The sequence below is a fragment of the Lepidochelys kempii genome, chromosome 17 (genome assembly GCF_965140265.1).
Source record: "Lepidochelys kempii isolate rLepKem1 chromosome 17, rLepKem1.hap2, whole genome shotgun sequence".
NCBI classification, from domain to species: domain Eukaryota; kingdom Metazoa; phylum Chordata; order Testudines; family Cheloniidae; genus Lepidochelys; species Lepidochelys kempii.
The window spans coordinates 3,663,077-3,690,413 of record NC_133272.1 but is presented as its reverse complement, the minus strand read 5'-3'; the positions used below and the strand labels follow the sequence as shown (position 1 = coordinate 3,690,413).

Sequence of the window (27,337 nt, the reverse complement as noted above, 5' to 3'; positions counted from 1 at the left end):
GCCTCCGGCCGAGAGAGCAACGGCGCGTGCGCATCGAGAGCGGGGCTGGGGGGGGTGGGCGACGTTTCCCAGCAGCCTTTGAGCCAAGATGGCGGGCGGCCGCCGGCGGTAGGCGCGGGTGAGTCGCGGCTGTTACCTCAGCGGGGCCGGGCGGCCGCTGGGGGTCCGTAGTGACGTCGTCCCGGGCCCGGCCTCACCCTCACCCTCGGGTCAAACCGAGGCTGGCGGCGCTGCCTCAGGCATGTCCTTTGCGCCTTGCTCTGGGCGGCCCCCGTCCAGGCCTGGACCCCGGGCGGGGGCTGGGCTCCGGCGGCCCCCCGGGCGGGGTGGGGATGAGGCTCCGGTGGGGCCCCCCCCGGGGCGGGGTGGGACCGGGGGGGCTCGCCCCGCCCCCCTGGAGGCCGCTGGTGATGCGCTCGGGACCTGCTGTTTCTAGTGTGGAAGCCGGGCTGCGGGAAGGGGCGCAGAGTAGCTTCGAGGCCGATATTCTGCCCCATAAAGGTGCAGGAGCGAGCTGGGGCCAGCCTGGTTCTGCAGCACAGGGTGGTGTCCCCGCGGGCCCGGCCATGGCACTGCGGACTCCATCCCCCAGGCTGATCCTGTATCCCCAGCCATGCTCAGGGCTAAACTGCAGCTGCACTTGGTGTCTAGGCTGGGGGTAAAAGCGGTGCTTTCTTTTAGTCCCTCCTGGAGTCGGTGACCCCAGAGAACACTAAGTGAGGGGTGAGTTTAAACTTCAGATTCCTCACCTGTGCTTCACTAAGCATGGGGAAAAGGGAGCTAGCTTGGGGCTGGGTGGTTTTGCTTTAACTCGGACCAGGGAAAGGAGGAGATGTGGATGTAAATCTGCTTTTACTGCCATTTTGTATAACATCTCTATGAATATTAAAGTTTGTGAAATCTTTCTTTTACAGAAAGCTACAGTTGGAGTCTAAACTGCTTGACAGGCCCTTTCGCTTTTGTGTTCTGGTTGCATTTCACCTCAGGTAATTACATTGAGGCACTCCAAATTTCCCAGAAGCTTCAATTAAGCACAGTGCCCTTTGCTTTTAGTCCTGAAGTCTTAGGTAGTGTTGCTATTGAACAACTAGCATGTTCCACCCTAGCGATAGCTGCGTTACACTGTTGAGTAGAGTGATCCCTGTATCTAGTTATTTTGGGTCTAAGCCAAGTGGAGGAGGGGTTCTTTAATATTAGTAAAGCACACTGAAATCATTGGATAAAAAATGCTATAGAAATGCCAAGTAGTGGTTTTAATGCAGCGTGCAGCTACATTTGGTTAATTGGGTCCTGTAGTGTCTAGATACTACTTCCTTGGATTTAATTACAACTTCAAAATTTAGGTAGTTAGCTAAAGAGGTGGCATTGTTGAACAGACCAGACTGATCGAAATTAAGTGTAAATAGGAAATCTTATCCAAACTCTGTGTGCTACAACAAGGAGGATAACAAGGAAAAGGAGGATGTGAATTTAAAAGTTGAGTTGCTGTTAGAACTATGTGTATGTACACAACAATATGTTGCAGGAAAAGGCCATATAATGAGGTTACTCATCTCTAAATTGGGCTTGCAAGTCTTATACTGGAAGCTAGGTTCCCTGCAAGCTGCATGCTTGGGCCAAGTGGCTGCCCAGGTGATTAGCTGAACATCTACACCCTGGCAATATGTGTTCATGTGCCTCTCCCCCCACAGTGCTTGTCCTGCAGCTGCTCCTCTCCTACTTGCTTTGCGGGGGGGGGGGGGGGGTGTTGCTGATGTCAGGATGTTGACCCTGTACCCCATCTCTGCAGGGCAGAGGGGACACAGTCTGGCTCAGGAAGGACTTGGAACTGCTGGGGTGAATGATGAGTGCCTTTCTTAAAGAGACAGTGCACTGAGATTTCCCCAGCAGCCAGCTCTCACACACTTCCCCCCACCCCCATATACCCCATCTCTGCAGAGTGGGGAAGGGGAGACGAGGGCTCAGGACAGAGCAGGAGAGCTTTCAGTGAGTGTCTTAAAGAGAGAGCGCATGGCATCTCTCAGAATCATCCCCAGCAGCCAGCACACACCCAGTCTGTCACTCTCACACACACACTCACCTCCCAACACATAATTGTATTAGTGTTACTACTTGGTACTTCCTGCAATGCACATATAGTCTCTAATTTTATTCTTTCAACGTGTTATTTTAGGGTTTTGACTGGTCTATGCATTTCATAATTTTTATTTCTCTTACACTTAAATTATTTGAGTAGTGAGTCCTAAAATGCCTAACCTGTTCTAGCTGGAGTAATTATCCCTATAGTTACTCTTAAAAAATATATATATGGGTTTTCTGTTTCTACTGGAGATGCACATCCCCAATTTATTCTGCGCACATGGGTGGAAAAAATTAGAGGGAACATTGATTGGAACAAAATTCTATTTTTTTCAGATGGCCTAAATTTTTCTTATTCCAACAAGTAAATTTGTGTGCTGTAAACATATGTAATGAGATTGGTACTGTTTTGTTTGTGTGTGTGGTGTTAATGACGAAAAGGCTTTGCGTTTTAGATGTAAACTTACCTGATTAACTCAAGTTAATTTTATATTTGCATAGAGTCCAAGTGCAGACTACCTGATTTGCTTGAATATTTTAGCAGCTCTTTGAATACCATCAGTTATAACAGCTACTGGACATGTGAATAGCTCCTTGATTTCTTGTAGTTATTCAAAGACCACCACTTATTTCTAGTGCAGATAACTGGGAATACAGTTTGTCCAAGACACTACTCAAATTAATTTTTTTCAAAGGGTATGAACAATGTTCTGATGACTGATGCATTCCATATGCTGTCAGGCGTGATGTTACCAAAATGTGCAACAGATTATAGGTACTCTTCAGTTTATCGATTTACTGATGGTGATTTTTGCTAAAGAGGACAATTTCCAAGTAGCAGTGCATTTTTCACTCTGAGTTCCTGTTGTTAGTTATGCACAGGAGGGAAAATTGTTCTGTCCCATCTTCCCAAATAAAATGAAATTGACTTAGTATAATAGTTTCTTTTCTCTCCTTTGACGTAGTCTCGTTGGGAGAGAGAAATCCTTGACTCCAAACCAGAGCAATGGCTACCATGGTGGCTAAGCGAGAAGGGCCTCAGTTCATCAGCGAAGGAGCAGTCCGAGGGAATGCAGCCATTCTGGATTATTGCAGGACATCCGTTTCTGCCTTGTCAGGAGCAACAGCAGGAATTCTTGGCCTGACTGGTTTACATGGCTTCATCTTCTACTTCTTGGCTTCTGTCCTTCTCTCAGTGCTTTTGGTATTAAAAGCTGGACGGCGGTGGAATAAGTACTTTAAATCCCGAAGGCCACTTTTCACTGGGGGGCTTATCGGAGGCCTCTTCACGTATGTCCTCTTCTGGACTTTCCTCTATGGCATGGTGCATGTCTACTAAAAAGAGTAGTAACCACTTTAGCTGCAATGGGTTTTAATGAAATGGGAGGACTGTTGCCAAAAACTCATCTAAACAACTATACCAGCTTTTTAAATTGTTGTTCACTGCTTGTATTGTTAAGGCGGTCAGTAACTTATGTCTGAGAACAAAATTCTGTAGTATTTGTCTAAGTAAATTGAATGTAAAATGTCTTACGGAAAAGTCCCTTAAATTGTTTCCCACGCTTCTATAAGTATCCTGTGAATCGCTAAAAATCGCCATTTGTCCACTATTCTCAGCTGGCTTTATTCCTTTTACATTCTGCATCTGTAAGATCAGAAATAGCAGCTATATTTTACTGTGTGTTCCTACTGTCACCGTTTGCACCAGCGTACAAGCATTGGTAAAGTATTTTTAACCAGAAGCTTAATGCAATGAAATCTGAAAGGCAACACTGACACAAAGTTAATTTCACAGTAATATATAATTACATGTACATGAAACTCTGGACAGAAGTATCTTATTTGTCTGGATCATTCGTGTAAGTAATCCTGGGTGCAGTCACTTTATAAACAGGAAATTAAAGCTACTAAAACATTTCAGTCTCTTCCATGCATTGACTTTGCAGAGCATTTTTTTTAATGGCAGATATAAAAGGTAATAAGTAGCAGAATGCTTTCCACTGCCATACTACATTATGCCAAAGGAAACCACAGTATCCTATGAATCAGTATCCATTATAGCTAATGTGAACAAACCCACAGCCAGAGATCTGAAATAGACTCACTCTTAGTATTTCCCCAAACATACAATGCATTATTGTGGTAATATACTTCATTTTCTGCAAGAAAATCAAGGACAGACTGAGCTGTAAACTGTAGCTATAGGATAGACCCTGCAATCCCTCTTCATCCATTTTCTTAGTGAATGGGTATATAGTCTCTGCACTTGTATGGTGACAGGGCTCTGAAGCACACTGATATACACTTAGCAGTATTTCCATACAAGGAGAAAATCAAATAGTCAGTAGCATTTTTGCAGTTCACCCTATTCTAAAACAAATTACTAACCAGTGACAGAACAGTCAGTGTAAAACATTTTCCCACTTATACTTTGAAATGCTTTTTTTAAAGTAGTCTTCCCTCTATTTTAAACTTTAATATTAAAACAAAGACGTTATATATGATAAAGGGAAATTGACAATGATACTATAAATATTGTCAGCCATACTATATATTTACAATAGTTTTATCTTTGGTCTCCTGCAAAATAACATGGTCTAGTTACTTAATTCTGTCAGAGCTATTTTTCTATATTGTCATGCATCTTTTAAACATGGGCACTTTAGCTATGCTTAGATGGGCAGCTTTATTAATATACTTGTACTGTTCAAATGTTGAGTATCAGAGGGGTAACTGTGTTAGTCTGGATCTGTAAAAGTGGCAAAGAGTCCTGTGGCACTTTATTAGACAGACGTACTGGAGCCTAAGCTTTCGTGGCTGAATACCCACTTTGTCAGATGCTTGCATCCGCTGAAGTGGGTATTCACCCACAAAAGCTTATGCTCCAATACGTCTGTTAGTCTATAAGGTGCCACAGGACTCTTGGCTGCTTGTTCAAATGTTGTGCATGCTTTTAAAAACAAAATGGAGAAACCAGCATGTATATGGTTAATCACCATTATCTAAAATAATGCAACTTACAGAAGAGACGCAACATTGTCCTAAAATAGACAAATTCCACTGCTGTATATTAACTCCAAGAAAAATATCAAACTCTATTTAAAAAAAACCCTCTGAGAATCCGGTAGTTACTGTTTATGAATAATCTCTGTACTGAGTTTAAAGAAAAAAAATGGGGATCAAATTTTGTGATGAGGGACCTAAAGTCTTCAACTCTGGAAGTGAGTTTAGGTCCTTTCTAACAAGGTAGCATTATTTGGGCAGGTTAAAGTATTAGACTACAAAGCAGGCCTAGCCTTGTTTTTATTTCTGATGAGCTGTTTGATTGAATCATACCGTAGTATGAGGTGACACAGCATTGTATTATATTTGTTTCAGCTTCAAAAACTACTTAAGTATAGATGGTTAAGATAGTTATATTGGCTTAGTAAGTTTACACAGTCCTGTTTGCATCAAGCTAATGCTGTCAGGTTTCACCTTAACACATCATTCACCAGTTTTTTAATTGAGTGAAAAGACTGATGTAGGACTATTAATGTCATATTTCAAAACAAGGCAGATTAATCTTCACCACCTACCATTTTCATCCAAGGCTAGTGAGCCAAATTCATCCTAAGGAAGCACAGAGCCAAGTAGAATTGACTTTTGTGCTTTTGCTTCCTAGTGTTTTTTGGGAAGTTATATGACCATCTGAATTTAGGCCACAGAGCTTTGAGAGTCAAAAACCAATGGAGCAAAAAAAAAAAGTTTTAAAGTATTAGATTTCTAACTTTTAAATAAATCCTGTAACTTGTGGGGTTAGGAGATACAGAATGACTTGGGAAACAAAGTTCAATTGGTGTTATTCCCCTCCCACAGCCCCACATTTTAAAGTATGGATAACGAAAGAGCAGACACAGTAGCTGTCCCTCACTAGAGCCTGCCTGACCCAGTAACAGTGACTATCCATTCCTACTGGCAGAAGTATCAAATTCCTCCTCTTTCAGGAATGAGTAAGTAAGGTAGAGAGGATAATCATCCATGAGCTAAACAAAAAGCACAGTGATAATAAAAGGGAGTTGCTGAGAAAAGCAGATGAAACCAACTGGTAAAGGAAGGGAGGCTTGGTCATTGAATGTGCTGTCATTGACAGGTGCCTTGATGCATGCTGTTAACACACTGAATGTTTGATACTTTCTTTCCACATTCAGCTTCCAAGGGCAGTTTGTTCAAAAGAAAATTCAAACAAAAAAGTGTTATCAGGCCAGTTATGCAAGCATTTGTCAACTTCCTTAGAAAGAAGTATCACCCAACTTGTTTCAAAATATTCCCCTAATCAGCTAACTGCTGTGCCACACTATGCTTTCTTGTACCCCAAAATGTCCAGTTACCTGGACCAATTACTAGGGGACAAACCCCATCCCTTTTCTGTAGGTTATTCTGGTATTTTTAAACACTAGATTTAACAGAAGTTCTATATTTATTTGCTCATGAGAGCTTTGCCAGGCCAACTGCAAATATCACTGAGCCTGGTTGGTTTTGGAGTGGGGTTGGTAAAGTGCTTCTATGGAAATAGGAGGATACCATGGTCTATATAGTAAGTGCTCTTCCTGTGAAAACATCTTTAGAGTCACTTTACCTGTGGTATGATGTTACCTGAACTACAGACAAATTGAATGGAACGCTGGATCTCATTTATCTCAACAGCAGCCCAAATTATTTCAATCTACTCTTACTGGTAGATCATGCAAGACTTGGGAACTGGTGTGCAGTGCAGCTGAACAGAAGGTGATTCTGTTTTCCCAACCTCAACCCTCCTAACAATGTCAAATGCCACGTGTTCTTTGATAGTGATCTTTCACTAGCAAAGCAATGCAGTGCTAGAGAATAATGCTGGTTATCTATGTATGTGCATATAAAAATGTCACCTGGTTTCTTCTACATTTTTCTTTATAATACAAAAATTCTGTAGCAATGACAGGTGTCATCAGCTCAAGATAGGGAAGAATGCCTTAGGTCAGAAGGTGTGATATTTTTAGCAAACTGCTCTCTTGAACAGAATAGCTATAACTGACTTCTTTGGGCATCCAAATGATACAATAGACCTGACCAGGGGTGTCTCCACCTCAAAGTTTGGTTGCTTGTTTTACCACCGTAGTCTTTATGGAACGTGTTTTCCAATTGACAGACCCTTAGGTCTCAACTGTCTGTAGTTGTCTCTGCTGCTCTAATGTAGCCAGTGATTCTGAGTTCTGGTTCCCATTCACTGTTCCACCTGGTAAAGACTTCCTTGAACTGGACCTGTGGGAACAAAAGGCAAGAATGGCAGTACCTTGAGTTTATTTACCTTGTGAAGCAGAAGAGGGGTCTTGGTAGGACCTTCAGCATTTCCAGGAGACACAGACAAAGAATGTTTAAACCATTGTTTCTAGAGATGGGTAAATTTCTCCCTGGCTTGGCTAATGGACAGAACTGAGCCATTTTCATAAGTAGTCTGTTTTGACTAAACTATAACTGTTCAAAACAAATGTTTGTTGTTTCAATTGATTGTTTTTTAAGGTCCACTTGTACATCACAGAAGCTAAGTTGAGTCATAGATTTTTGCATAATGCCAGCAATGGCCCCAGGGCACCTTGCTGTAACTCCAGTAGGAGCTCCTCACATAGCCACATGCACAAATAACCTTATCTATTCCACGAAGCTCATACTGAATTTGTGATGTCAAGTTTTTTAGAAAAAAATCTTTCCCACAATTTGTTGGCAACTTCATGATTGAAACAGAGGGGGCAGTTGTTCCACTGATGTAGATCTGTAAACTCCCTGTTAATTCAAGTAGATTGCACACAAATATAATCAAAAGGAGCTTAGACGGTACATGAAAAATAAATGTCAACGTGACGCTCAGACTTCAGGATTCAGAGCAATGGAGCTCTGGCACTGTGACAATGTTCTATTACAGGGACTGTGTACTCAAGGTTTTATTAGATGGATGCTGGTGCAGCAGTGACTCACGCTGCCATTCTCAGTTGGCTGAACTCCAGTGGCACAGAAAATGGATCTACAGGGTCTAAGTCTGCCATACCTGAGAGGACATGGCCCCTGTTGCATCCCTGCCAGGCCTACATCAGCTTAGCACTGAATCCACCCTTTAACATAGCAGCTCTCGGGCTGGAGTTGTAATTTTCATCTTTATAAGTGAAAGGACAAGGCATCCAATACTTTTAGTAGTTGCCATTGATTCCATTTGGCATCATTATGGATGAAGAGGCAGGAGGCCATTTGCAGCTTGAACAATGACACAGCAGTTTCCCTGACTCCAGAAATGACTTATGGAGGGAGCAGCTCGGCTACATTCATCTGTATGCATGTAATTTCCTGGAAGCAAATGCCTTTCCTCTACAATTAAAATTTCCCGTGTTTCTATATTTCTGTCCATTTAATGACTGGACGGTCTAATGCTACACACATAAATGCAACAAGAGTCCCACTTACTTCACTTCCTCATATTTTTTGCCTCGATAGAAGTTGCTCTTTTTCATCAAATACAGCAGCACCACGTCGCAGAAGAAAGCCCCCTGCAAAATATTGGAGGCAGCACAGTACTATAAAAAGCAACAGAAAGCAAATGCATAATCTCCCTGTAAAAATCCCCAAAGCCACTACCTTGTCCTCCTCCCAATCTCTCCTGAAAACTCACCTGTGCTGTGAAGCCTACAAAATGTTTGACAATGGCTACTCTCAGCCAGCCTACCGTGACTGTTGCTTATTATGGTAATCGTGATCCTCCCACTGTCACCTTGTGCTCTCGTTTGCGTGTTGCATCCACCTGTTCTCTCACGCTCAGACTGTAAGCTCTTTGAGGCTAGGACTGTCTTTGCCTGATGTGCATAGAGCACCTAGTGCACTGGGGTCCTGTTTGGCAACTCTAGGCACTACTGCAGTGCAAATAATCACGTCTTCAATCCCAACCTTGCATATGAAAGGCTTTAGCAAAGCAATTGTTTCCACTCTGTGGGGCCAGAATACCCGAGGCTACTAGATATAACTTAATTAGATAGCTCCAGGGCATCTGAGCACCTCACAACAACCCTGTGAGGCAGGACAGTTGTATTATCTATCCCCGTTGTGCAGATGGGAAACTGAGGCGTAGAGGAAATATGTGATTTGCCCAAGGTTCCACAGGAAGTCTGCAGCTAAAGCAGGAATTAAAACCAGGTCTTCTAAATCCCAGACTAGCACCCTAACTGCTGCACCATCCTTTCTCGGTATCATCCATATCTGCTTACCCAAAAATAACTGGTGACTTCCGCTACCAAGAAATGCAGCCAGCGTTAAGACTGGTACATGTTAGCATGGAAAAGACACCGGGTTCACAAACATCAACATCCGCATTTGCTACATATGGACCAGGTATGTGATTCTATTTAGCTTTTATTATTCATTAACACAGCAACATGCCAATTTCCCTCAGCAGGAGTATCTTGCCCAGATTGGTTTCAGACAATGGGACAAACAAGAGAAGGAAAAAGACACCAAGTCACAATTCACAGGGGGCTTATTATAAAGTCTACTCAGTAATAATTCAGTGATAATGGGATTAATCTTGCTTTGTCTGTCTAGGCTTTCACATTATAGTCATCACCATGGTATCTGAGCTAAGAGATGTCAGCATATCACAGCTTCTTCCTTGTGCATGCGTTGCATCTCTCAAGTACAATAGTAGGCCTAATTTGCAGCATGCACTGGTTAAAGGAGGAAAACAAAGGCTATGGCACAGTTTATAATCTAAGCATTTATACTGTGCTTATTACCGCAGTGTCTGTTCTCCCTAATGTGTTCTGCCATGCTGGGGTGCCCACAGCACAAAGTGTATTAACTGATGGCTCCCTTTTAAAGGCACAATCCCAACCGATCAGCCTTTCTAAAGAACTTGACTATTTTTTCAGGCCAACTGTTTATCCTGGAAACATCTCAACCGCAGGATTTGGACATGGTTCAGGTTCTGATGCTTTTCTTTCATCCGTAAATAGGATGATACATTTACTTACTGCACCCATAAGCGCAAGTCCTGAGCCCACGTTGATTATCGTTGGAATGATGTTAAATTTACCTGCCTGAAAGAAATAATAAAACACTTCGTGTTAGCCGAGCAGTTACCACAAGCTGAACTGATGGCCACAGAGTTACACTTAGGGAAAATTTGGCTCGATGCATGTGTTTCATTAGCAGTACGTGATGGAAGCCAGCAGGCAGAGTTACTGAGCAAGCTTTGAGACTAGGGCTACATTCTAAGAGGCATGGGTTTGTCTGGTAGCAGCCTGGCCCTGCTTGCCTTCCTGGGGCTGTGGTGACACACCAGACTAGGTCTCTCCTGTATGCTGATTCTCTTTCTCCAGTTCTACTTCTCATACTACAGTGGGTATTGACAGGAAACCCAATAACATCTTCCATAGTCCTCTTACTGCTGGACATCACATGAACCAGTTTCCTCAATGAGCATGAGATGTGTAGAGTGGATCCTGCTGGCTGATATTGACTAATCTATTAATCTTACTTTGAGCAGCCTAGTGCTTCCCTTCAGCCTCAGCTGCACTCCAGGCTCTTTTCTTCCCTTTGTGTATCAAGGCAGCTTGCTAGTGCCAATGAAACATTGCCTGCCAAGAATCCTCCCCCCTCACAAACAAGGGGGTGGTTTCGCCCTAGTGCTGCCCTTTCCCACTCTGGTGGTACCTACCCAACAACAAAAGTCTGACTCCACCCTTATTTCTTCCAGGACCAGAAATATCCTGGTCTAGGCTCCTCACCTTGCCATTCACCATCACATCAAAGCGTATTCCGTAGGCTTTTATCAGTGTCCTGTACTCGACTCCTTCAGCATCCTTGTAATATTTGGCAAATCTAGAAAGCAGAGAATGCAAAAACATTGATTTTTAACCCAGTCACCTGCCTCCCTCACGTAAGAACAAGTTTGAATTCACCCTCTCTGTTCAAACCCAGGTATATTTCCCTTTAAAAATCAGGGGTACATTTGATGTCCTAAACTTGAGGTCTCAGAGGAGCATGTGGATGGGTTCTGTATCAGCCAGTTCTTGACATCATGTTTCATTTCTAGCCTTAGCCAGACTAATAGGAAAGCCTTTCTTGCTGGGTAGCTCTAAGCCTATTGAAATCACTGTAATGGCCTCAGCGTACATTTCCTTATCATTACAGTGGGAGACTGGAAGGTAAAAACCCTAAACCTGTTCAATTTCCATGGATCACTCTCAGTGGCTGGCTGACCGTGGTGGGGGTGATGATGCAGAAGCAGTGCTTAATGCAGAATATGAAAGACTCAGCAAAACTCATAGAAGATCTCTAATTCTAGATTAGGAATCACTGCAAATACATCAAGACTTCGGTGTCTGCAGTGTGTGAATGGTACTAGCTTTGTGGAGAGAGAGAGAGACTGTGTGTGTGTGTAAGTAAACTGCGATGAAAATTTTAAAAGGCCATATACCATGGAACCGGCATAGGCTCAGCTGAAAGAGTTAGCCAGGAATAGTTAGGAACAGAATCTGATTTAACCTATGAGCCGATACTGTTACAGTGGCATTTTCAAGGGCCCCTGTGCCTGAGAGTTACACAGTGGTACCCAGTCCCATCATTGCCTTTGATTACCTGAAGTTGTATCCAGAGGAGATGGATTTTTCCGCAAACTTGTTGTCCAGACGGCTAAAAGAATAGTGAGGGTTGCATTCAGAAGGAGGTTTATCAAGATCACAGTCCCATTCAATCTGAATTCCTATCACACCACCCTTAACGAAAGAGAGACACGTTTTCAGTGTGCTTTTTTGTAGCTTGGCTTGGTTTGTTCATTTTTAAATCATGTCTGCTCCTCTGCCAAGTGTCCCTTGAGGGAGATAAAAGAGAAGTAGGCTCCTCTGGTCCTGAACTCATACTCAGATCAGGATGAGCCAAACTTAGGCAATTGTGGTTAATCATATTTTTCTACAGTCATCCTGGCTCTTCCCATGCTGGGCATCTGGAGACAGTTTCACTGACAGCTTCCTCACAGTGCTCCTGACACCAATTCCAACCCCACCTAGAAGGGCCCATCTGTACTCTCTGTTGTAATGAGGATTTTCATGCCCAGGGTGTTCGTTAAGTTCCTGTTAGCTGACGTGTTCACTTTAGCGAAGAGGACCTTTGTCCACTAGTGGTAAAATTCTGTCCTGTGCAGAGGGTCAGCATGAGGACTGTGGAGCACTTAGCCCTAATTATGCGGGGACTTGAGAGGGGCTTAGGTCTTGCGCTGGCTCCTCTGTACAGTAAATTTCAGCACTAACAGTAAAATATTCTGTATTTCTTTGGACTTGAAAGGGTTCCACAGGTGGAAGCATCAGTCAATGGTATATTCATGAAAGCTACGTTCCCTTTAGGGAGTATAGTTAAATGTAGTCCTTCAAGGGACCTGAAGAAAAGCTCTGTGTAACGCAAAAGCTTGTCCCTTTCACCAATAGGAGTTGGTCCAATAGAAGATATGACCTCACCCACCTTGTCCTTCAAGGGACACTGTTAAAGCTGGCTGTGGCAGGGATGGTGACATTTTAACATGTAAGGTTCAGGACTTCTTTACATAGATCCAAAACAGACATTTCAACCATGTTTTAAAAGAACATCCTGTGAGCAACTCATACACAGCCCTACAATAACAAACTAGGGTGCTCAGCCAGACATGTACAAGGTACCCAACAGTAATGCACAATTGGGCAGGTGGAAATACTTCAGTTCCATGGGGTTATTATAGGCAAGAGACAAGATGATTTTAAAGCTCAATGACCTGCCATAGTTCTGGATATGAGAAGTCCTCATAGGGGTGAGGGGGAGTTTTGGTCACTGGAAGGATTATCAGCTTTTCCAGAGAGGAATGTCTGTTTAGCTGGTGTGGTGTATGGGAGAATAAGGAATGTTCATACCTTAGATGCCATGTCCTGAAAGTTGTTCCCAGCCCAGCTCACGAGTTTGCCCAGGTGGAATATGGGGCAGTAAAGGTGCTGTGCACTGAAGTGGCAGTTTTTCAGGTAGAATTCATCATCAGTGTTTAGCACATTAGTCCTGCATATAGTGAACAACAGAACCAGTCTGACCTTTCTCTTTGCCTGCCCTACAGAACAGCCGTAGGAAGATTCTCTTCCAAGGCCACAGAGATGAGTCTCCTCTTCGACACCCACCATAATAATCCAATAGGACAGAAAGGGCATTCTTGCCACTAACCCTATTATCCTGTGAGCATCTCTGCAGCCACCCCCAATGAATGCATTCTGCTGTGCTTGGATGCAAACAGACCCTGAGCCTGCACATAGATCCACGCAGGCAGATTTATGCCCATGCAGACCTGACAGCAAGATCAGGCTCTAAAGGAGGATGCAACCCTCATTCAGGCAGTGACTTTTGAAACCACACCTGGATTGTTCCTTCAGTTTTTAAGCAGAGCTTCCTGTTGCAATTCTGTCTCATGTTCTCTCTCATAACAATAGGCTAGAAATGCACAACTGAAGCTACCCAGAGTGGTGATGGGAAAATGCTCGTTTTGATAGAGATTTCTGTAAGTAGAGCCATAGCCAATAGCTCCTGTTCCCACCTTCACACCCATCCTTACAAGTGGAATATTGAAAATCAGCATTTTCCACTCAACTTGCCCAGGTTATTTCATTTTTACAGCATAATAATTAGGGGGTGAAACTCCAAAATGTTCTTATTTTTTACCTAACCAGTGAAAACACAATCCCCCATCAACTTCCCCCAGCTTGGGAAGCTGGTTTCTTTCTAAATGAAGGCCCAACTACTCCACTCCCCTTTCCCCCGAATACTGCTGGTTGATGGACATGCTGGGTTTAGATCATGTAGGCTATTAGGGAGGCTGCCAGCCCAGTTGTACTCTAGGCATGAGAGGGGAATACCCCAATATTCATATACATGGGCTTGTTATCCAGTTAGATTAATAAAAATCCTATGATGGAAATAATGGGTCATATTCATCCCATTGGTCAGTGCAATGTCAGCTTGGATACACATAGCCAGACAACTGTCAAAGATTACGTTCCATAAGTGACGGTCTAAATCCAGCCACTGTTTGGCTGGGAAGCTCTCACCAGACTGAAAATCTTCCCCTAAAATCAAATCCTTCATTACCTTCCCTGCTCCTACATAGCCAGAAACCAAATACTGTCCTCCGGTTACCAACAGGAAACAGTCACCATCCTAGACAGGAGTGTTCAGATCACATGCCAACATGCATTGAGGAGAAAAACACAGGAGCTATTTGGATTATTGACAAAAGAAAGGTTGCTGATAGAGAAAGAAACAGAGACAGGCACACACTTACTTGGAGAATTTAAACTTAGGGAAGCGGATCGAGTTTTTGATGTAAACAGTGAAGTTTTCTGCATTCGCTAAAAGCGGTTTCCTGAAAGAGAGGGGGCAAAGTTCTCTTGGGTTTATACTCATTGTTCTTCTGCCCATTGACATTTAACTGACATGTTCATGTAATAAGCAGAAGCAGAATCCAATCCTGCAGAATGCCCTCTGAAGACAGAGAAAGGGCTGCTGCACAGACCCTTGGCTCCTACTGAGAATCAGTTCTGTTCCACACTCTTCCCCTTTGGCCAGCCTCCCTCAGTTGTCATGTTTTGTCGGGGAGTTGTTTGAGAAAAGGGCAGTGTTAGAGGGAGTCAGGCAATAGCAAGAGTTGGAAGATGCCCTGCAAGAAGCATGTGCACCATCTTTAGAAGGAGCAAGGTGTGGTCCCCAAGGCACCCTCATGCAGAATTTCCTGCTGCCCTGACACATTTTAAACATAGCAGATGTTTCTGACCTCGTGCGTTCAAGCCAACGGGAATCTCTGCAAATACAACCCAGCGACTTATCTTCAGTTGCTTGTTAGGAAACGGAAGCCATGCTTCAAAATAAGACAAAAGACAGGCAACTCATGCTCAGTGAAATTGCCAGAAGGGGAACATACTTGGGCTTGGACTTTTTCTCCACCGGACACCACGCTAATATTTCACACGTCCCATTGGTGTTGCTCCCGACTTTCAAACAGCGGCCAGTCTTGACCCCTATGGTGCAGACAAGGTCATGGAAAAGGTCATTCAAGGCTGATACCTCCCTTTTTCCTGGCCCACTAGAGCAGATGAAATGTTACTTTGTCTTCATTGTAACCCTAAATCCTCCCAGCTGTGAAATGTTCTCTCCCTGCTTGAACAACTGCTCTGTTGTTGCTTTTCCTAGCAGCCTCAGGGTATCTTGGCAGGGAGACTGTGATCCATTTGGTTTAGCAGAGCTCTGTTTAAATGGGCTGTAAACAAGTCAATGATCTCAAATAAAGATGGCTAAGCAAGAGTGAAGTCACTGCTGCTCCCTCTCAGTTACTGACTGGAGACATCCGGGACCACGACAGTCCCAGCAGCTCAGTATGATATTGGCTTTCAACAGCAGTCCACCATGACACATCCAGGGGTTCCCTTTCTTCCAAGGAGCCCTGGGTCCTTTGTTAATTGCTGACCTCAGTCTCAGGGCTGTTGGGGGACCACTGCTGACCATGCTACAGTGCTCGGCTCAGGCTGGGGCTCCTGATACAGTCGATTCCATTTGAAAAAGCCAGGTCACTTTGAAAGGCAAGAGCTGGGCTGTTGTGAATCATCAACCACCCTTTACAGCACACAGGGAGGAGGGGAGCAGGAACATCTATGGCTCAGGGCCAACAAGATGTGTAATGATATGCAGTGACCCCCCCCAAAAAAACAACCAACCAAACAAAAAAAACCTCCTGGGGTTACGGCCCAGACCCAAGGTCACAGTCCCAACTGCTCTGGAGTGCCCAGGGAGATCAATGGACACATCCCTATCTTGCTATCTCCTGTTAAAAAGGGAGTGTTCCCAATATCATAAAAAGAACAGGAGGACTTGTGGCACCTTCGAGACTAACACATTTATTTGAGCATGAAGTGAGCCACAAGTCCTCCTGTCCCACTTGCTTTCCTCAGCCAGGCCTCCGAAGAGTTTTGCTGACTGGCCAAGTCAGTGCCCAGGGGGTGCCACTACTCCAGCACACCTATCCTCCACGGCTCTTACTCATGCCACATGCCTTGGGCAACTCCTCTTGATCCAGACTCCCAACTGGCTGCATTCAGAACCATAGACATGCTGTGAAATCTCTGCCCCGGGGAGATCCTTGGGGATTCTGCAATATATTTAATGCCAAGCACCAAGAATCCTGTTAGGCCCAGGCTAGGTGTTGGAGCCAGCTGACCCTGCCCTGCTGCTGCTACCAATGTGTGTCGCAGGATAGGATATAAGTCAACCAATGGTAAAATACATTATTAATGACAGGTTTCAGAGTGGCAGCCGTGTTAGTCTGTATTCGCAAAAAGAAAAGGAGTACTTGTGGCACCTTAGAGACTAACCAATTTATACAGCTGTAGCTCATGAAAGCTCATGCTCAAATAAATTGGTTAGTCTCTAAGGTGCCACAAGTCCTCCTGTTCTTTTTACATTATTAATGTAATTGATGTCGGCTTTGTGCTCCTGAAAAGAGAAGACTAAGAACACTGGTTAGGACCAGGTGCACTGTGGGCAGGTGTGGCACCCGATTTCCCCACAGCTCTGCTGATGCATCTCCATCCTGCAGGACCCCCAGCTTCCAGTCCTGGGTCCACCTCTATGGCCACTTTCTCAAGCTCTCCCAAGGCCACATCCCGTTACTCACTAAGAGACTCCCATAAAGCTCTGCCAAGACACCTCAGTCCTGACTTGCAACACCCCTGTTATTCTGGGACAGAGACTCCCATAAATCTCTCCCTCCTCCTCCAATCGTCTTCTCAAGCTAAGTTCTTAAGTGGAGAATTGTCTTCCTCAGAAGGCAAGCTAATTGCTCAGGATGTGCAGGGGGATGATCTCATCTCTTACCATTGCCAGCTATCACAGCTTCCCCCGCAGGGCAGTCCCTGTTCTTGCTGCACAGTGCGTCTCGAATGCCAGTACTCTGCAAAGCAGATGATTGCAGCAAGTAAGGCATGTGATAGAAAGCATAGTGTGCTTTCACTGGAACGCTCCTCCACATAGGACTTCATGTACCCGCCACCCCAAAAACACTTAGATTTGCATTGTGGGGGTGAAGAACTAAGTGAAAGGGATACATCTGAACTCATGTCAGCCTCCCAAAATTCACTCATTCACTCAGGCTGGATGAACAAGGTTTTTGATAGGAGAGTAAAATATTATTTTCTTCTTCCTCCTCATCACAGTAATTGGGTGAGACTTTCAAAAAATACCTAAGTGATTTAGAAACTTGAGTCCCTTGTTCTCCTAGGTGATGTAGGTACTTTAGGAAATCCCATCCTTTCTCTCTGGCATACTTCCATGAGGTTTACATGAATGATTTCAGTAGGGTAATTAGGTCACTTTTACAAAGAGCCACCAAGTGCATCCCTTACGCAATGGGGACCACATATAAAACATTGTCCTGGAGGAAATGTACAGTTTAACAAATGGGGTGTGCACGCTAGCACTCAAGAACAGCCCTGCAGTAACCTACCCTGGGACTGGGTCTATCTATCATGTTATTTTTTATGACATGCCAATCACTCGCATCTGAACAATTGAGAGAGAAGAAAATGAGAGGAAAACAGATTGCACTCCCCGGCTCCCACAGGTCTCTAAAAACAAGCAGGAGGAAACAAACTATTATTAAAATGATGGGATAACGCTACCTTTGCTTTAATCTAAAAAACTTTCTCACTCTGAAATAAAGCAGAGACATCCTGTGTGATTGGACACATTCTTATTCCTCTTCCATCTCTGCACGCTATGCTAACCTGGCCACTTGAGGGCAGTGTTGTCTTACCCAGCTAAGCTCCATTGTTTGGTAGGCCTCCAGAGTGCTTAATTTCAGATGACCTCTTCAGACAGACATGGAGCCCAGCCAGAGGAAATGACTGTCATTAACTAGGCCTCAGCCCTGAGAGCTTGTTACCAACACACACACTGGCTTTCCCAACTGCCTGAGGGTTTGCTACAAAAACTGGCCCAGGATAGGGCAAAGTTAGTAAGGATACTGGTGAGATGGTAAATAATGGAGCAAAACATTTCTACATGTTTATGACCGACAGCAGTCCAGCCAGCTCAGGCTCTTGGCACTAACGAACAGTCTTTTATGATAGGACTGGAAAGAACTCCTGTTCCTTGCCTAATTTAGGACCCAATCCTGAAAGGTGCTGAGCCGGAGTTAGTCGGAACTGCAGGTGTTCAGCACCTCTCAGGTTGGGGCCTGTAACAGGGGAACTGTCCCCTTTAAGGCTGGCAGGGACTAGGGGTCAGGTAAGTTTTGGGAGAGAGGAAGTGATCTCAGGGAATAATTAGTGTTTGCAGAAAATCCAGGGTACTGTCTCTTGTAGTGTAGGATGGGGACAGGATCCCCTCTCTCCTAGCCAATCAAGGCAAGCTCTGGGAACGAGGGCAGTAGACATTGTGCGCCTGTTCCCTCATAACGATGGAGACATAGCAGGACTGCTGCCCTTTGCCTGCCCAGGGAGAAAAGGACTAAACTACAAAACTGGGAGAAGCTGGTTTAAAGCTACAGCACACGGGCCCCAAGAGATTGTCTGTGTGGCTCCTGAACAAAGGAGAGGAAGCTTGTCTGAATCAGCACATAGGCCCCAGGAGGAAGGCTGGGGAGTCCAGAATGAAGGAGAAGTGTTGTTGGCCCAACGGGCTAAAAGAGTTTGTATTTGGGAGAAGATTAAATAGATAAGATCTCACAAAGGGAGATCCTATTTTAAGTATTCCGGCCTGTAAATTATTGTAAAGAACTAATAGGGATATAAGGCTGGGTGCCTGCAGGGCTACCTCATGCCATGAGGGGGTGCTCTGAGACCACCCCGAGCCACAGGTTCTTTCTTCTGGCATTACTGCAAGAGAGTCGTCTCTACACGAAACCCAGGATTGTTTCATTTGGACTCCACTTGATCTCTTCATATGACCACTCTCCCTTAGCTAAAAGGTTACCTTTCTCTAATGACTGTATGCTGTTATGGCCTGATTTCCAGTGGTGCTGAGGTCCTGCACTTCTCATTGAAGTCAATAGAGGATATAAAGTGCTCAGCACCTCTGAAAATTAAGCCAGCCGATTCTGCACTCCCCAAGGGCTAATCCACTTCTTCCCTGGTCAAGTTACTCTTCTACAGGCCTGAGAAAACACCTGCCCCCCGCAGCGATGTTCACAGCCTCTCAAGTATTCAAGTTTCTCAACTTTCCTCTTTGTTCATTCGTATCCATATTTTTTGGGGGGGGAAATGAAGGAAGTGGGGGCAGTTCTTCCTACCTCAGGGCATGTGTCCTGCCTTTGATTTGGGGTCACAATCAGATTTGTCATAACGAAGAAAACATTTTCACCCTAAAAAAAAAAAAAAGAAGAAAAGAAAATTTATAAACCCTTTTTAACTCCTAGGATCCGCTTTAAAACATTAGTGCTAATAAGAACCCATCACAACAGATGTGTTGTTTTATAATAATAAAACCGAGTTCTTATCTAGCACTGCTCAGGTGGTAGCGTCTTCGGCTGATCAGTTTTTCCCACTAATCTGATTCAGTCCATAGTTTAGGAGACTCCTGCTCCTGGAGTCCTCACGGGCACAAAGGGCTTGTCTACACTGGCACTTTACAGCGCTGCAACTTTCTCACTCGGGTGGGGGGTGTGAAAAAACACGACCCTGAGCGCAGCAAGTTTAAGCACGGTAACGTGCCAGTGTAGACAGTGCGCCAGCCCTCGGAGCCGTGCTCCCAGCACTGGGAGCTTCGCCCCTCGTGGAGGTGGCTTTTTTAGAGCGCTGGGAGAGCTCTTTCCCAGCGCTCTGCCGCGACCACACAAACCACGTTGCAGTAGACTAGCCCTGAGCTCTCACATAGCAGCATCTGCAAGTAATGCCTTCTACCATCTCCAGGTGATGAGAAGACTGTCCCATCCTAGCGGGCAATGACCTGGTTATACACACCCTGGTCTCCTCTCATCTGAACTACAGCAATGTGATAGACCTGGGCACGAAGCCTTCTGTACTTAAGAAATGCCAACTCTCCTCCACTCTCTACACTTGCATCCTATAGAACAGCAAGTCAAGGTTCAGGTCTTGGTCCTTATCTTCAAGGTGCTCAATGGCTTGTCTCAATAGCATGTGTAAAAGAGCCTAAAGCTCCAGGATAAGGACTGTGGTCAACAACTCCACCCCTCAGGCCTGATGGAACTGTCCGCCACACAGGTAAGGCTTACCGGTGCAGGAGACAGTGCTTCTCCGGGGGCTGGTCCCAGACTGGAATGAATGCCCCCAGAACCGAGGACCATCCCAAATTCTCACCACCTCCTGCTCCAAATGCCATCTGCACTTCTCCGACCTGCCTTCTCCAATATAAACTCAGGGCAACAGGCACTTAAAAACAAACAAACAATCGCTCCCAAAACAAAATGCTCCACTGCACATACAATTCTCCCTGTCGAGAGAGGATGACAGAAAAGTGTGTATCAGATGTTGGTCACATTACTTAATGCACTGCTGGAAAGTGCTCAGATGCTATAGTGATGAACGCGGGATAAAAACCTATATAGGACAGAATAGATTTGATTGCTGCACTGACATACAGACACAAGCATACTGGTTCTGTATTATTAATGGCATTGGCTAAACATGCTGGAAGAGATGTTCTATATCCACACCAGGGAGGGGTTCTGTGATGCACTGTGTTTGCATGGTTAGCCGATGGAATACACTTTATTTAGTGGAACATTACTTGGCTTTTAAAAATACATTTGGCTCTAACATCGCATCCTGTTTTGCTGCATCGATTATTACTGGGGCCAGCAACCAGCAGCACCTGGGGCATTTGGGAGTGGGTTTGAGTGAAATGCATTAACCTTGAAGCATAATCAAGAGGATAAACCAAAAGCTCTGGAGACTTTGGGAAGCAGCATTTACCAGCTCCGTTCACTCTCCTTTCAAAGTACAGTCCCTTCTTGTGTCAGTTCTATGAGCAGCTTCCATCTGACGACTGAACAAGTTGGGAAGGAAAAGGATGTGTGTTCAAGGTTCACCACCACAAATGCTGCTGCTATGACAGTGGGAGTCTCCCAGTATTTTCCAGTAACAATCCAGTAACTGGCGCTGCAGCAGCTTGCCACGTTACTGCAGGAGACTGCAGTATTTGTGATAAAGGAATCAACCACAGCATATTTTGCTTTATGATTTTTTGCAGAGCGAACCACTCCCTCCCTCCACCAAACTGCGTGAGGCAGCTCAGTGTCAGAGCGAAACATAAGGAACCGTGGGAATGAGCCATGAGAGTAACCTGCAGCTTTTGCTTGCTTCAGATACACCCGCTTTTCCCTATTCATCCCACTCTGATCCACTGAACCACTGCAGAGAAATGACGCCTGGGCCCAAATGCCTGTACTGTAGAGTGCCATCACTAGAGATGGGGTGGACGTTTTTAGAGTACACCAGGCGGCACCCCAACAGAGTGACACACAGTAAGAGGGCCAGTGGCAAATCCTGGCGCATGAGTCCTGTGGAAAATAACTATCAGCGTCCCTGCCTGGTTTATGCGGATGGGCGTACACACATGACACCTGGTCCAATGGGCATGAAAGTCCTGGACACCACCTAGGGCAGACAGAGTTTCAGGCAGTGCAACCATTTATCACACAGAGTCTTACTCCGTGTTTCATGTCGAGCATCTGACTGGAGGCCACGTTTTTCACATCAGCGATGAGATTTGGTTTTAAAGTGCGGGTGGGCTAGTGAGCAGTGCAGAGCACTGGTGCCAAATTTGAGTGAGTGCAGACTGGGGCATGAGATGGAAGCTCTTACTGGCATGCACAACTTCACTGCATAGAAAGGGTAGCAACAGAGGACTGCAACACGCTGCCAAGTACATTGCTCTTGCTTTACTGTCCTCTGCACTGCCTCAGTGTTTGCTGTCTTGTAAAAGTCTGTCAAAGACTGGGAAGGGTCAGACTTTCAGCCCCACCCCACCCCCTTTTTTTTTTCCTGCACATGCTTTTGTGCACATGCAACTGACTGTGCAAACAAAAGTGGACATGCAAACGGCCACTGGTGAGTGCAAGTCAGACAGCTCCCAATCCAGTCCTCAATTATCCAGTATGTGCACTCACAAGAGGTGCTCCCAGACAGGGGCCAGCCCACATTTGCAGGTACAGCTGGCCAAGGAAATGGGCACATCTGACATTTGAACTGAATCGAGCAAGGAGCCCGAAGGGTTAAACCAGACCCTTCATTTAAGCAATTCACATACTCAGCACCATCATCATCTGATTCGTCCGCCTCCTCCTCTGGGCTTCCCCTAGAGTTCTCAGATAGGCACTGCATTTATTCATGCCTGCTCTGTTCAGGTAGAGCCTAATCCAGCATGTTGCTTAAGCATGGGCTTAACTTTAAGCAGGTGAGCCATCTCAATTAAGTCAATGGACGACTAACCTGCTTAAATTTAAGCACATGCTTAAACGCTTTGCTGGATCAGCACCCTGGCCTGACATCCATCCAAGGCCGAAAGGAGGCTGGCTGAACATTTGTTGGAAAAGGAGGCACAGAGCTGAGATTCTCTGGTAGCCCCTCTCCTGGGCATTCACAGAGCTATGGGGACTAGCAACTTCATCGCTGTCTCGCCAATAGCGACCAAGCAGGAATTAGCCCCCAGTCTTTCTAGCTAAAGAAAGTGAGAAATAAAGCAAAGGGGACTCAGCAAACCTGTGGGGGAATGACATAATCGGCGACATCCCACAGCCTCTCCCCCAGCTCCGAGGTGTTGGTGAAAGCCACGCCCTTCAGCTTGGTGATGACGGAGCTCTGGATGGAGGTGTCCGAGTCCTGGTAGCCTTTCTTGACAACAAATACCCATCTGTGAACAACACAGCAGGCAGCAGCATTAGCCAGGACAGCCAGCCGAATGGGCCAATGTGGCAAGTTAGCTAGAGAAGAGTTGTGCCCAGGTAAAGCACAGTTCAAGGGTAAGTCAGAATATACAAGTGATACCAAACCCCTCTCAGCCACAGCTCCAAATTTAGATTAAGCCCTTTGATGCAAGTCACCTGTCCAGCAAATCCCCTAATGACCTCAACTCCTGAATGTTTCCAATGCACCCAAAACACTATGGCTAATAGAATATGCAGCGCTTTCCATCCATCAATCTCACAGCACTTGCCAAGGGGTCAGAGTATCATTATTCTCATTCAACACATGGGGAAAAGGGAAGGGAAGCAACTTGCCCCGCATCACACTATCTCCATGACAGAACTGGCATTACAGCCCAGGCCTCCGGACTCTTGGTCCCCTGCTCAGCTCACCATCCGCAGCCAGGTCAAGGGGCTGCTATTGTGTATCTGGTAGCATATATGGCCCAAGCCCAGGTAATTCTTACACAGACAAAGCTCCCATTGACTTCTATAGGAAAGAGTGAAGGCCCTGGCTCTCTGTTAGTATCATCCTGCTCTGCTATATACCTGGGATTTACAGACTCCTATTACCGATGACATACGGTTTGGGAGAGTCATTTTTTGGCATCTGGGAGACATATTTACCGGAGAGACCCAAGCAGCCCCCAGGACTCTGCCTGATCATACAGATAAATAATACGCATTTTATTACCTGCCACAAAATTGCCAGCCCTGCAGTGGGTCAATGCTAGGGAGACACAACCCAGGAAGGTGAGCAGGGATTTGCTTAGAGAAATCCACAGGGAATATTTGCATTATCCTAAAGTCGTCACCTCAGCACCAATGCCATCTTCTGAGCAACGCGCGTATCTCGGTTGGCTCAGGTGCTGCCAGCATGAGGAACAACTCTCAGAGTGTGGCACAGACCTTCCTCGAGAGACTGGGAACGTGAGTCCCACCCACCAAGACACTGTGTCGCAAACAGGAGTCCTGAGACCAAAGGGACTGGAAGCTGAACTGGCACCGCTGAGGAGGGATCACCCCTGCAGCACACGAGGGAGCTGCAGCAATTAGCAGAGGCCATACGTGATGTGTGCCAGGCAGTGCTTGGAGAGAGTCGCCCAGTACACTGGCAGCAGCTGATCCCATTGTATGTTGAAGTGGGGCTTCCAGGCTTGGATGCTTAGTGGGGTTTAGCAGATCAAACTGGGAGCATTAAATTCACTCCACTCCCTCCTTTCCTCCACCCCGAGCACCATATACCCGGTGAGCTGCGCCCCACTGCACAAGGTTCCTTCCTGCCCTGCTCAGCTGGCACCGTGAAGCCTGAGGTCCAATTGCCTCTCTCCTAGCCTGCAGCATTGTTCACAGGACTATCCAGCCCCTTTCTAAATCTAGCTCTGGTATTTAGGCCAATTACAATCCTGGTGTAAGAAGGCCCCTGAACTTCAGTGAGAACTGTACCCGCTTTATGCCAGGGCTCAGCTTGTACCTTAGAATTTATGATTACCACACGACCCCAGGAGGCGGGACCCAAGCCTCAGCCTGCCTCGGCACTGGCATCCTGGGTAGAGGACCAAAGCTCAGGCCTCACCACCCACCACCATATACCCGGTGAGCTGCGCCCCACTGCACAAGGTTCCTTCCTGCCCTGCTCAGCTGGCACCGTGAAGCCTGAGGTCCAATTGCCTCTCTCCTAGCCTGCAGCATTGTTCACAGGACTATCCAGCCCCTTTCTAAATCTAGCTCTGGTATTTAGGCCAATTACAATCCTGGTGTAAGAAGGCCCCTGAACTTCAGTGAGAACTGTACCCGCTTTATGCCAGGGCTCAGCTTGTACCTTAGAATTTATGATTACCACACGACCCCAGGAGGCGGGACCCAAGCCTCAGCCTGCCTCCGCATTGGCATCCTGGGTAGAGGACCAAAGCTCAGGCCTCACCACCCCAAGCTGGGGCTGGGCGCCCAAAGTCGAAGCCCAGGGCTTCAGCCCCAGGCAGGGGGCCTGTAAGCCCTGCAACCCAGGCCTGAAGCTCTTGGCTCAGCTTCAGCCCCAAGTGGTAGGGCTTGGGCTTCAGCCCCGGGCCCCAGCAAGTCTAACACTAGCCCTGGCAAACCCATTAAAACAGGGTTGTGACCCAGCTTGAGAACCCCTGCACTAGGCCCATCACAGTCTTAAACTGCTGTTACATCCCCTCTGATTTCTCCTTCCCAAACTACCTAATCCTCGGTTTTGCAATCTCTCACTGCACACAAGAGCTCAAACTAGCCTCCCTTCCTCACCCTCCTTGGCCCCTTTACTGTTTGGAAAGAAGGGTCTGTCACTGATTCCCACTAGGATCCAACTGTTCTGGGGGGAATGGAGAAGTAAAGCCCTTGTAGAACTGAATGAGGTGCCTGCCAGCTCCTCTATAGGACTGCCCCAGAGTTAGGGCTGTCAGTCACCAAGACAATGAATCAGTGGAGAACCTCTGGCAAGTTAAATGACCAGGTTACAGACTGGGTGGGGAGCAGGCAATGTTTGTAGGAACCCTTGGAATGCACTAAGGACTGAGCATGCCACTGAATGCAGCATGTGCAAGCAGCTGCCATGAGGGCTGGGGATAGCAACATCACATGCCTAACTCATGCCTGCTTTTAGAGGCAGATTAAGAATAAACCAAGAAAGCCCCCCCCCCTGGAAAATTCTCAGACTTTCTTGCCTTCCCAAGAAAACCAGCTCTTTGCAGTGAGGACTTGACAGTGACCCAGTTTGAGGCAGGTCTTTAGCTTTCCCCATTCGAATGTAACAGGGCATCCAGTGTGGGCAGATGTGCCCGAGCTCCAGGGATGCTCATCTGAACGGACACTGGTGAATAACAAAACCATCATACTAATGCCTGAGATGCAAGCCCAGCCTGGCAGCAAAGGGGTCAACACAATAACAATCACCTTTAGTTATATGGTACTACAGGGATGCATGGAGCTATACACACCAATGAAAGGGAGCAGCCCATTCACCCAGTGCGTTCAATGTCTCCCAGGCAGAAGTCACTTTAGTATCCTCTTTTCTCAGGGGAAGGAGTATCATATCTATAGGATTCCTCCTTTAACAGCTAAAACATGCCAGGCTTCTGAGACTCCACTCCTCCTCCACTAACAGATGTACAAACAGACAGCAACTGTGCACTTTCTATAAATAAACCCAACCAGGAGAGTGACTCTGCTATATTTATTCAGTTATGGTGGGGGAAGGGAGGAGGCACTCAAAGGACAAACAGCTCAGCTCTTGTTTTTGGGTTGGAGACTCTTCCAGATAGCATCCTGGATCATTCTGGGAAGCCCCTGATACTCCAGGAGGAACAGCACATGCATTACACATAATTCATCAGCCTGTTGGGACATGGAACTTGATCATTCAGGGCCTGATCCTGTGAGGAGTGAAGCATTGAGTTCAATGAGAGCGCTCAGGATGTAGCAGGACTGGATCCTCTCTGAGCAGTGCCGGAGCCATCACCATGCCAGCCAGTCCTGCTCTGAATCACTCGTGAGGCAGCAGACATGCATGCCACCTCTCTCCGCGTTCCCATGACTGCCCCCATTCCGGCTTGCTCAGCTAAGGAATTTGCCACTCAGTATGGGCCCATTTTGCTCTCAGTTCACTCAGACAGCCACTATCACACCCACAATCCTGCATTTAATAGAGTCACACGGAGTCAAACCTCACCTGGTATATCCTGATTGTCAGCAATAATGGCCACAAACACTTCAGCTTCTAAAAGAGGTTAGCTACAGTGGTTTGGGACCATAATTACAGAATACTGAAATAAGGATATAAATAATGCATCATAAGGCAATAGTAACATTTGCTCTATTTTTAAACCTAATTGTAATGGGGGAGGGGAAAGCTAAATATTTCTACTGGGGGAATCTAGATATTAGCCTCTTACATTACACAAAATCCCTATTTTGATTAGGAAGTTCAAATATTCATATTCAGGCAGGTAAAGCATTATAGAGCCCTCCCTGTACATACAGTCTCTCATAACAGCCACGGCACCAAGCTCCATTGAGATGTAACTGAGATAGTATCCTATGCACAGAGTGACCCTGACCGCACTTACCCCACCAGGTAAGCCAGGATGGACAGCTGCACCACTCGATAGAGAATCCCCACCTTCTTGTTCTTTGCAATGACATATTTTTCGGTTTTATAATCAAAAAGCGACAGACACAGACCCTTCCAACCGACCTGCCCCATTCTCCCGGCTCACTCTGCATCAGTGACAGATCGAAAAGGCAGCACTGGATCATTCACACGTGCTT

General features: G+C 45.9%; 2 protein-coding genes across 3 annotated transcripts; one reads left to right on the top strand and one right to left on the bottom strand.

Moving 5' to 3' along the window:
* Nucleotides 1-23: 23 nt before the first annotated feature.
* On the top strand, nt 24-3,650 carry EMC6 (ER membrane protein complex subunit 6). 2 transcript variants are annotated; one of them, XM_073315692.1, is made up of 3 exons: nt 24-118; nt 915-986; nt 3,045-3,650. In XM_073315692.1, the coding sequence occupies exon 3, from the start codon at nt 3,086-3,088 to the stop codon at nt 3,416-3,418; it is 333 nt and encodes a 110-aa protein (XP_073171793.1). In that variant the 5' UTR covers nt 24-118; nt 915-986; nt 3,045-3,085; the 3' UTR covers nt 3,419-3,650. The 2 variants fall into 2 exon arrangements, with proteins under 2 accessions (XP_073171793.1, XP_073171794.1); XM_073315693.1 differs by lacking the exon at nt 24-118 and adding an exon at nt 130-239.
* Nucleotides 2,468-27,337, bottom strand: P2RX5 (purinergic receptor P2X 5). The gene is made up of 12 exons (XM_073315687.1): nt 27,136-27,337; nt 22,848-22,998; nt 19,418-19,489; nt 17,005-17,080; nt 15,059-15,155; nt 14,423-14,503; nt 13,014-13,152; nt 11,716-11,852; nt 10,863-10,956; nt 10,107-10,172; nt 8,551-8,633; nt 2,468-7,359 (listed from the first exon to the last, which is right to left on the bottom strand). The coding sequence occupies exons 1-12, from the start codon at nt 27,270-27,272 to the stop codon at nt 7,251-7,253; spliced, it is 1,242 nt and encodes a 413-aa protein (XP_073171788.1). The 5' UTR covers nt 27,273-27,337; the 3' UTR covers nt 2,468-7,250.